Here is an 11,359-nt window from a genome sequence, read left to right on the forward strand (position 1 = left end):
TTCACCACTGTTGTTAGGGAAAACAATAACATTAATCTTAACTCCCCAAGTTGTCATTACTCATTGTGTTTCTCTTATGTGTTTTACTTTTAAGTGATCTATTTTCTTTCTCTGTGCATTGTTGGGAAGGGCTAGTAAAGCCAGCATTTTAATGTTAGTCCACACCTGTTTACGAAGCATGTGACAAATACAATTAGATTTGATTTATCCATCTCTCTTGACTTTGTTTACTCATCTTTCTACTTGTGTCGAAGTGCTGTGGTGAATGCGCATTCAATCACACTAGAGGGACCTGTCAGCAAACCATGTCTTATCACAAGGAAAGGCCCATTCTTGGAAAGTCCCCAACACTACAGAGCTCTAGGTGGCCCAATGTTTTACGGGTGTACTTGTATAATGTGTTTCTAAGGATGCACATGCTATCTCTCTCGGTAGAGAACACTGTTCCTTTAACATACTCTGCTTTCCTAAGTATGAAGCATAACACTGTTTTTCTAAGTATGCCCCAAAATGCAGATACACAGGATGTCGGTATCTAAGTGTGATTTCCTGTTGCAACAACAGACCCTTTACCAAAAGGTCCCTTGTATTGTCAGTATTCATATTTCCCTTAACACAATGTGTATTTAATATCTCCAATTTTAAATCAAATTATAATTCCTACCAACATTTCCCAACAACCTTCACACATGATACTGATAGTAGCCTATTCTCATAATACTGCTGGCACAAGTCTACCAGTCCTAAAGTTTTATTTTGTTTCTCTTCTCATAAGCAGAGACAAGACTACAACTACATTTCAAGCAACATATGTATCTATACACCCTTAGGGGATCTCTCCACATAACATCCTTCTGTACACCCTCTTTGTTCCCATCTCTTACGTGCATTTCTACAACCCATAACTCCTCTTTACCCCCACACCTTCAAAATCACCTAAACATTTAAATCGAATTCTCAGACTCTAATAGGACAATAAGAATACACACCCTCATTCTAATAGATTTAGTATGATGAATACAATCAATTACCATACATTGAATAAAATTAAAACACTATGTCAATAGACAAATGTATAACTCTTGAACAGGATAAAAGATTAAGACTGGAGGTGAGAAAAGGAAGCTGTTCAAGATTCATTAGCTCCTGAGTAAAGCCAGAGAGAGCATGTCTGCTTTCACTGCAGGAGACAGAGAATGGAAGACAGCTCACTGAGGATGGTAACTTGGAAGGCATCATTTCGCATGGCAGTCCACGTTTGACTGGCAGAGGGTTTTGTATGTTCAGTTGATGGTGACATGACACAGACCGGGAACTCTTCATACAGCGACACTATCTTTATGGCTGTTATTTTCTTTAGTGTTTCATAGCCAATTTCATGTCATGCACAACAATATAATGTACACTTTTTTGAGCTCTCACATTCGTCTTCAAAGATTTCCTGTGGAGATGAAAGTAAACTAGAGAATCTATTTTATTGTGGATCAGTTTGACCCATTCAATTATAATCATCTTATCACCGCACAAACTCTGATTTAGGGAAGGAAGACGTGTGATTCACAGGCTGTAATAAATTCCTCACCCCTCTGGTTCCTCACTCTTGAGTTTCCGCCGCTGTATCTGACCTCGTGCTTTACGCAGTGCGGTCGTCGAGGTGATACTCCGTGTCAGTAATTTCTTTTAACAATTTATTTCAGACAGACAGATCAAACACACCATTTCCCCCGACGAGTACAGACCGGTAGGTCATTCTATTGTTATATGTTAATTAGCCATATGGATAACTTTTTTTACTAGGTAGTTGTTTCCTGGCTAGCTAGCATTAATGTAACTTAGCTATCGCCACAGCAACTCAAACGTTCTGCCGGAGTTTCATTAGCACACATTTGATTGTTAACGATAGCTTGGCGAGAGTGACATGTATCCTTCAGTTTTCATACGAGCCTTGACTTGGTAACTTGTCGAATGTTTTTATCCTGACATTTTAGTTTCGTTTCTTGGCTATTAGCTAGCCACTTTCGTTTTGCTAAACCATTTGTAAGAAAATATTGCAGACGCGTTAGCCAGAGAGGCCAGTGACCACATTGAAGTTGTTACTGATCTATTCTTAAATTTTAGCACATTGCGTTCTGTTCCTGCCGAGATTAATTATTATATCTACATTAAGGAATTGTATGCTCTTATATCTAGCAAATATAGATCGAGTCCTGTAGTTGAGTTATTTTTGACTTTTTATCAGCAGACCTGAGTGACGCCAGTCAATCAACTACATCGCCTTTCACATGCTCGTGCATCATCAACGAAGACGAATGGTGTGACTGATAGTCGGCTTCCTTTTCTAGTGTTGTGTTGGTAAGAATGGATTTGGCAATATATTTGTATCGTCAAACTATGTGAAATATGATATTGTGAAACTTTGCACAGTTAAACGTGAGTCTAGTTTATGAGTCTAGTTTATGGAATTGATTGGGATCAATGGCAATTGTCAATCGAGCATGGCAAGATGAGCTTGAGTCTTGACTCATGGCCGAAATGGGTGCTGTAAAGTCAAACTGACAGATGTAGAGTGTGGTATAGCAGTTAACTAATGCATTATCTCGATATTATAAAACAACATATCTGCTTCTGTCCCTTGCAGCCCCATATTTGCAGTGGCTGGTGTTGTTGTGCCACCCTGTGGTGTTTGCACACAGTGTCTCTCCCCCCTCCCTTCTCTGTTTCTCCATCTACTCTCTGTCTCTCTTTTTTTCCTCGCTCTTTTTTTCTCACTCTTTCTTGGTTGTTAGGGTGTTTGACTCCTGAGGTCTGCCACTATGCAGCCTGGAGGAGCACATAATGGTAGGCAATGGGTTATCAGCACTTTATTCATCCTCATTCATCCATTCATCATCCACTCTTTCTTCCTTTCATTGTCATTCATTCATTCTCTCATCCTCATGTAGCTGTGTGTGGCCAGAGCCTGCTGTCCAACTCCCTTAGGGTGTATCTGAACAACAAGAACAGACTGCAGCCCATAATCGGTCAGGAACAATTCTGGGTTTTTGTAAATGATACGTCTGTGTTTTTGACCAATGTGTGTACTTTAGACCTGTGTGTACTTCACGTGTGTGTGTGTTTTTTTTAGGTCTGGGCTGTGTGACAGAGTGTGTGACACTCGGCAGGGACTCTGAGGCGGTGTACCTGTGTGAGGTGTGTGTGTGTCGTCTCAGTAAGGCTGATGTCAGGAGCCACATCATGGGGAGTCTCCACAGATACAACTACATTGTGAGTGTGGGACGTGTGTTTCTGGATCTGTCCTTTTTTCTCACAAGCTACTTAATGATTCTGATATGTTATTGTAATACCTGTACAGTTAAACCACACCTCTTTACACCAGGGTTTCTCAATCCTGGTCCCAGGGACCCAAAGAGGTGCAATTTTTTTTTTTTTTGTGCCCTAGCATTAACACACCACATTCTTATCAAATGCTTGATGAGTATTTTTTTAATCTGGTGTGTTAGTGCTAGGACAAAAACAAAAATGCGCACCCCGTTGGGGCCTTAGCACCAGGATTGCGAAACACTGCTTTACACATTCACTGACCTACAACTAGCCTAATACAGCTGCATGTATACCACTTGTGTGTTTCCTCTCTCCTGTGGCTGTCTTTGTATAGAAATTCCATCACCCTCACTTTGTGTCAGAGTGGAAGCAGAGTCCTCCTGACCTGTCCAAGCTGGCCCGGCCTCTTATGGAGATGGCTCAAATACTAGAGAAGAGAGAAGGAACCGGGGACGTACAGGTATGTGTGTGTGTGTCTGTGCATGCTGGGGTGATGTGTGTGTGTGTGTGTGTGCGTGTGTGCAAATCTCCTCTGTCCTGTCTTTCTGTTAGGTGCTGAAGTTGGATGCTGCCATGTATGACGATATGACAACACACAGCGAGAGTGATGGTTAGTCCATATTCTCTCTTCTCCTTCATCCATTTTTTCTTTTTTTTTTCTTTGTACCAGTCGGCGTCACTCATGCTGTCCGCCCCCCAATCTATCGTTCTCTCTCTCTCTCCTCCAGCTGTCATCCTCTTGCATGCCATCAGGACTGGGAGGGAGCAAAGAGATCTTCAGAGCCAATCAGTGAAGCAATCAGTCCAGTCGGAGTATCTTACCATCGAGTCACAGAGAACCGTGATATCGCCTCGGAGGCTGTCCGTCCAACCAGAGAAGCCTGTTGTCCAGCTTGACAATCGAACCGTCCTATGGAAGAGTCCGACCACCCAGAGTCGGAACTCATCTAGCCAATCTGAGAAGTCCCCTGTGTTGCAGCAGAGTGTCTCTATCCAATCACGGCTTAGTTCGTGGGAGGAGGAGGGGTATCTCCATGGAAGCAAGCCACTGATTGGTGAGTGTATGACCTCATGGGATGATGCGCCAACTTTGTTAATGGGTGGTTAAAGACATTGGGTACCACTGTGTTGGAAATACACTTTTGACAGTTAGTTTAAAGCCCCAATGCAGCTGTTTTCATCCCCATGTCAAATCATTTCTGGATAACAATTGAGTACCTTACTGTGATTTGTTTTCAATCAAAATTGGAAAAAATATACAAAAATAGCTTCTTAGCAAGAGCAATTTCTCAAGCAAGAGCAGTCATTTTGCTAGGACTGTCTGGGAGTGGTCTAAGTGGGGGAGGGGAAAAACGAAAACTAGCTGTTATTGGCAGACAGGTTTGGAACTCTTTCTTATTGGTCTATTAACTAATTTACCGGATGGTGATGTCACCAGGCAGGCCAAAACTCCATTCCACCAAAACAGGCTGAAATGTAAGGCGGTCTTTTCAAACCGCTCTTGCACTAAAAGGGCATTCTCATAACTTTCACAGTAGTATTCTAACTCCTAGTGTGGAAATGTACATAAAATACAGGAAAGTCACAGTTTTGACAGCACTGGCCCTTTAATTCATTATTTACATCCTCTGAATCATTCCCTGCTACACACGTGGTGTGTTTTTTTATTTATTTTGCCCATAGAAAAATGTCTCACTTTTTACTGACATTTATCACTCCTCTTCTTTGTGAGTGTCTTTCTCTCTCTCGTCGCCTCTTTCTCTCTCCCTCGCTCTCTTCGTCTCCTTTTGTCTCTCACTTAAGGTGCTTCACTGAAGCGTCCTGCCTCATCATGGCAGCATGACCCCTCTCTTTCCCCGACCCCAAATGTCACAGCTGGAAGTCAGGCATCTCTGGGCGGGCCTGAGGGGAAGGGGGCGGGACTACGGGGGGTTCCTGCAAAGCTGATTCGCTGTGAGCCGGTGTTCAAGGTCAGTCTGTCTATGACGGACGGCCCCTGGCTGTTGGAGAGGAACTCCTTCAGCCTGGAAACCTCCCCCTCCTCCCTCAGACACGCCTCACCCCTTCACTCCCCCACTGTAGATGCCTCACCCCTTCACTCCCCCACTGTAGATGCCTCACTCCAACCCTCTCCCGCTCCCTCACGTTTGCTTGGCCAGCCGGGAAACACACATGAAAATACACACACTCCGGGACATGCACACACTTCGACTATGAGACTGGGCCCAGCCATACCTGATCAGCAGCTGACTATGGGAGATGAGGACACCGACACAGACCGTCGGTATCTCGGAGGGGAACAGAGGTTCACTGACTATGCTTTGTACTATGGAGAGAAAAACACAACTGACGGTCACTACTCAGTCAAAGAGCAAAACAGTACTGCCATGGTTTACCTCAGGAGAGAGCAGAACCGAACTGACCATCTGTATTCAGAAAATAACCGACTCACTGACACAAAGTTCCATGTCCGAGTGGGGCAGAACCACCGAGAAGGCAGTATTTACCCCGGTCTAGCCTGTGCCAGAGACATCACTGGCACAGCGTCTGTTGCCGGGCCGATTCTCTTCACTACTGGCCGTCTCTCGAAGGAGAGCTTGACAGACACTCCTCTAATGGAAGAAGAACAGGAGGAGGAGAGGGAGAATGAGTGTCATTCTGGGGCACAGAGGCTTGCAGAGCATGACAGGACAACTGACAGTCTGTACTCTACTGGAGAGAGGATAACTGACAGTGGGTTTTCCACAGGAAGCAGGTCAACTGACAAAATGTTCCAAACAGGGGAACGATCAACTGACAATCAGTCTTTTACAACAGAAGGGACAACTGACTGTTGGTATGCTACAGGAGAGGAGATAACTGACCGTCAGTTGATGGAGGAAGAGGAGCAATGTAGAGCTGAAATTCAGAATGGAGTTGGGCTCATCGTGGAGGTCATGGTGGAGGAGGGGGAGAGATGGGGAGGAAAGGATGGAGAGAGGGAGGAGAACTCAGACTTTTACCGCCAACAGTATTTGCAAGGCCAGCCTCCACAACGGCACCAGGCGCAGGGGTTCACAGGAACTCATAGGGGCGCCGTAGGGCTTCATATGGTTGACACAGCAGATCTCCGACATGACATAGCCCTTCATAGAGATCAGGCAGGGCCAGCCCTTCACCGAGAAGAGATGAGCAGTCGTATGGGTGACATGGCAGCCATGCAGCCGGTGCAGTTATGTGAGGCTGAGGACAGAGAAGCATGGGCCTACGGAGGCACACAGCTGACCCCTGACACCTATAGATCAAGTCCGCAGGGGTACGAGACTGACCCTGGCCCCTACCTGCCATTCCCAGAGGGCCACAGAATGAACTGTGACCCCTATGAAGTGGTTTCTGATTGGTTTAGAACCACCCCTGGCCCGCACTTCGTTCACTCTAACCCTGACGAGTTTACACCCCAGGTCCTCCCGTACCCCCACAATACACAGCCCCAGGGGATTGGACCCCATCCCCACTCTGGTCCCTTCCCCATGATGATGGGGGGCGTGCAGCCACAGGAGTACAGAAGGCTCCCCAGCCCCCCATTAGTTATGGCGTCTAGACCCTGCCACCCTCAACCCTTCTTTCCAGGACATGGAGGGTTTCTGTCTCCCCGGCACGGCCCAGCCTTCCCCCCCCAGCCCTCCCCACTACAGAGGAGCCTACTTGGGCCACAGCCCTCCCCGGAGTCCCTGGGCAGCTCCAGGACCAGGACCTCCCTGGGTCTAACTACCACACACCATACATAAATCCACCAGGATAGTTATTTGTGGCACTTTAGACACTTTGTTGTTTTAAATGGACAGGTGTTTTGTGCATTTGTTTTATACACTCTGGGTTCTATTGTTTTTATAGCTGTCTTAAACCAACAGAATCCCATCCATTGTATAAGTGCTGATTTTGAGTTGTTGTAAAATTAGGTACTTCCCCTGTCAACGTGATTTCATGACATCATACAACTGTCAACGATTCAACTCACCGGTTCAATTCTGTTACCGATTCAGATTTATACAAGACTTGTTTGTTTTAAGTTGTTTGTCTGCTGCCGTCGAGTCAAGATGGCGCTGAGATGGATAAATAGACGTTGAATACTGGTTCAATTTGATAATATTATGAACTCAGTTTGTGAAACGCCGCTTCAGCGACCAACTACTGAGACATTATGAAGAAGGAAAATAATCTATTTTTCAACAACAAATATTTTGGTTAATGAAAAAAAAAATCAAAATGTAAATATAACCTAAGGTTTATTTTACACAGTTAAGGGGGATCAATTAGGGGTTCAACATTGACCTTTCCAGAACTGTCCAGAAGGAGTCGCTGTATTAGTTTTCAGTTCGACCAGCTGAGGGAAGCAGAGCTGAATAAGTTGTTTAAAATGAGGTTCAGAAACACAGCACTTGTTAAAGTTAACAGTTTTATTTTCAAATATTTTTCACACTTGCGATGTGTGCTTCCCTCCAGGAAGCTTATTTCAGTGTGACAACAGCTTTAGCCAGTGTTATATTTTGACTTTGGTTCACACACCTTTACATTGGCTTAACTGAGTAGATTTGATTCCATTTGTTTAATTATTAGTGTTAATTTGAAGATTTTTCCCTAACAATGTTTATGTGCAGCAGGTACGACAGACTCGGAGCCGCCTCTTCCTATAGGCAGACTACGCGCTGCACTTTTTTTTTTTTTTAAGGAACTGTCAGGTCTCAACTCACTTTTGAAAAGTAGAATACACCAGGTGCAATTTTGACATTTTGTTGTGTATCAGCAGTTTCCCACTTATGACAGTCGCTCAATGAGCCCATGTCAGCAAAACATTTAAGATTGCTAGGTAAGGTAGTTGAGCCAGGGGCCCTGACCTCCAGGGGGGCCTCCATTGATATTTGTAATTTTGTCACTCTCTTACAAATACTTTTGTGTGTGTATATGTATATGTGGAGATTTGGCTATTTCAGCCACACCCGTTGCTGACTGGTGTATAAAATTGAGCTCACAGCCAGCCATGCAATCTCCACAGACAAACATTGGCAGTAGAATGGCCTTACTGAAGAGCTCAGTTAATTTCAATGGGGCACTGTCATAGGATTCCACATTCTCCAACAAGTCAGTTTGTCTAGAGCTACCTCGGTCAACTGTAATTGCTGTTATTGTGGAGTGGAAACATCTTGGAGAAACAACAGCTCAGCTGCGAAGTGGTAGGCCACACAAGCTCACAGAACAGGACCGCCGAGTGCTGTAGAGCATAAAGATCATCTGTCCGCTGTTGCAACACTCACTACAGAGTTCCAAACTGCCTCTGGAAGGAACGCCAGCACAAGAACTGTTTGTCGGGAGCATCATGAAATGGGTTTACATGGCCGCGCAGCCGCACACAAGCCTAAGTTCACCATGTGCAATGCCAAGCGTCGGCTGGAGTGGTGTAAAGCTCGCCACAATTGGACTCTGGAGCATTGAAAAGGTGTTTTTCTGGAGTACTGAATCACGCTTCACCATCTGGCAGTCTGACAGAAGAATCTGTGTTTGGCGGATGCCAGGAGAACGCTACCTGCCCCAATGCTTAGTGTCAAGTTTGGTGGTGGGGGAATAATGGTCTGAGGCTGTTTTTTACATGGTTTTGACTAGGCCCCTTAGTTCCAGTGAAGGGAAATCTTAACACTACAGCATACAATGACATTCTAGATGATTCTGTGCTTCCAACTTCGTGGCAACAGTTTGGGGAAGGTCCTTTCCTGTTTTAGCATGACAATGCCCCCGTGCACAAAGCAAGGTCCATACAGAAATGGTATGGAAGAACTTGGTTGGCCTGCCCAGAGCCCTGACCTCAACCCCATCGAACACCTTCGGAATGAATTGGTACACCAGGCCTAATCACCCAACGTCAGTGCCTGACCTCACTAATGCTCTTGTGGCTGACTGGTAGCAAGTCTCTGCAGAAATGTTCCAACATCTAGTGGAAAGGCTTCCCAGAAGAGTGGAGGCTGTTATAGCAGCAAAGTGGGGACTAACTCCATATTAATGCCCCTGATTTTGGAATGAGATGTTTGATGAGCAGGTGCCCACATACTTTTGGTCATATAGTGTATCATATGAACATGGCAAAATGTGTAACTGAAACATGTCTAAAAGGCTAGAGGCAGCACTGGACAGGCTACTCAGCAAGTGGCATTGAACTTTATTTTTTGGTCAGTTGTGTCTCCCCCACTGCCTAATGTCAATTTGTGGGCATAAGACTTTTTTTAAGCAGGTCTTTAGCTTATATAATATGGTTAATGTAGCACAGCTGGAGTCAAGTAGTTTTTTTTTTATTTGACTTGTTTTTCATTGAGTCAGTCACTGTTAATGCTGTATTCAAGCATCTCATACTGTAGTTAATGTTTTGTGTTGCTGCTGTATTTGAGTACATTATGGCCTTCAGGCTAATAAAGTCACAGTATCCATTGATCTCCTGCTCCAGTCATCTAATGCAGTGGCTCCCAACTTTTTTTACCAAAGACAAACCAAATCTTACATCAAGTCATTCTGTAGTAACGCCTGTTTTTTGATCTTATGAATTTCTGACCTTGGAAAACCCTTAGAGGGTTGGGGAAACAAAACACTGATCTACTAATATCTTCCATAACATTATCCAGCTGTCATGTGAAGGCTTGAGAAGGAAGTACTGTACACACCTCAATGTTGCAACATAATCTACTTTATTGAATCTGGTTGTTCTCAGTAATATTATTTACATATTGAAATAGTGCAAACAAGTAAGGAAGCCAGATAAATGAGACTAGGTGTCACCCTACTACAAGTTCACTGAACGTGTGTGGAAGACATTGCATTTCCAGTCACTAAAACACAGCAAACTATCAAACCTTTGAAGTCAACATTTACTATTTTCATATGTATTACCTTAACCTCGTTAGCTTGTTTGGTAAAGAAATGAAATACAAACCCTATTTCGCAGCGAGCTCAAACGCAATAAACTCAATGTTAATGCGATTGGACAGTTTTGTCAGAGCCTCAGAGAGTGACCAATAACATGGCTCTCATCAGAAGAGCTGTGGATTAAAGGTGAAACAGGGTCAGGAAATATAAATCTAATAATCATTGCTCTTCACCCATCCTGTTCCCTTATCATACATTGCAATTCTAAGTAGAAGCATATGCTTGTCATACTAACAGCAATGATGGTTGCTAAACTTAAAGGTCATGAACAGTCAAAATCATGTTTTTCATGAAATTGGATGAAACCAGATTAAAGTGTGATGACCAAAGTATGCCATGCCAAACACTTAGATTAAGGAGGTGGGATTATTAAGGGGATAGGATGACATCACCCTAACACTTATTTTAATGCACCAATGGTAGCATGATATTCATTTAATTTAAATAAGTACCACCTTGTAACCAACATTGGAGTGTTTGGAGGGGTCGTGGTTTATATAGCTTGATAGCTACTCTACTGGTGCCAAAATTTGACCGTGTTGGCAAATATAATTAAATGTTTACACTTAATCTATGACAAAGATTTTTATATCATTAACCAGGTTTCCATCCAAACTTTTTATGTGTGTAAAGTACATCAGATAAATGTCATGACAGGCCTGATAGAAACCGAAATTTCGACCAGGTGGGGTCTTATGTCGGTTAAATGTCAGATGCTTTTATGCGCAAATATTGATATAATAACCATATCGAAGTACTTTTAGAGTCAAGCGATGACGTGTAGTCGTGCTGCTATGACTTGTCAGGAAAGCATGCCGTTTATTAGGCTACAGATGAAATAAGTTATGATGAACTTCACAGGGTGGTGAAAATTCAAGGTAATGAGCTTGATGCTCCTTTCCAATAAATAATGAGGGTCTTATTCTGGTGACATGATCATCAATGCTTGGCTGCCCTTTGACAAATACAAATTGTTTTGCTCTTTTGTCCATAATAATCTCATCGTGTAGGCCAGGGATAATCAACTAGATTCAGCCGTGGGCCAATTGTTTTCTTGAGCGGATGGTCGGGGGCCGGAACATAATTACATTCA

At 43.7% G+C, this 11,359-nt stretch overlaps 1 protein-coding gene and 1 long non-coding RNA gene across 6 annotated transcripts; one reads left to right on the forward strand and one right to left on the reverse strand.

The window, feature by feature from the left end:
* Positions 1-236: 236 nt before the first annotated feature.
* LOC115173874 (uncharacterized) lies at positions 237-1,674 on the reverse strand. Its single transcript, XR_003871684.1, has 2 exons — positions 1,583-1,674; positions 237-1,441 (listed from the first exon to the last, which is right to left on the reverse strand). It is a non-coding gene; the product is annotated as an uncharacterized LOC115173874 (long non-coding RNA).
* Positions 1,604-7,561, forward strand: LOC115173872 (uncharacterized). 5 transcript variants are annotated; one of them, XM_029732354.1, is made up of 9 exons: positions 1,604-1,741; positions 2,240-2,352; positions 2,639-2,838; positions 2,943-3,020; positions 3,125-3,264; positions 3,656-3,781; positions 3,874-3,931; positions 4,050-4,376; positions 5,125-7,561. In XM_029732354.1, the coding sequence occupies exons 3-9, from the start codon at positions 2,814-2,816 to the stop codon at positions 7,086-7,088; spliced, it is 2,718 nt and encodes a 905-aa protein (XP_029588214.1). In that variant the 5' UTR covers positions 1,604-1,741; positions 2,240-2,352; positions 2,639-2,813; the 3' UTR covers positions 7,089-7,561. The 5 variants fall into 5 exon arrangements, with proteins under 5 accessions (XP_029588214.1, XP_029588215.1, XP_029588212.1 ...); XM_029732355.1 differs by having other exon boundaries at positions 2,787-2,838; XM_029732356.1 differs by having other exon boundaries at positions 1,612-1,741; positions 2,243-2,352; positions 2,787-2,838.
* Positions 7,562-11,359: the final 3,798 nt, after the last annotated feature.

This window comes from Salmo trutta, chromosome 34 (assembly GCF_901001165.1).
Source record: "Salmo trutta chromosome 34, fSalTru1.1, whole genome shotgun sequence".
Taxonomy (NCBI): Eukaryota; Metazoa; Chordata; class Actinopteri; order Salmoniformes; family Salmonidae; genus Salmo; species Salmo trutta.

Coding starts and splice junctions, on each gene's coding strand:
- LOC115173872 (XM_029732352.1), top strand. CDS start 2,814: ATGCAGCCTGGAGGAGCACATAATG. Junction 2,839..2,942: donor GCCTGGAGGAGCACATAATG/GTAGGCAATGGG, acceptor ATCCTCATGTAG/CTGTGTGTGGCCAGAGCCTG. Junction 4,377..5,124: donor TGGAAGCAAGCCACTGATTG/GTGAGTGTATGA, acceptor CTCTCACTTAAG/GTGCTTCACTGAAGCGTCCT.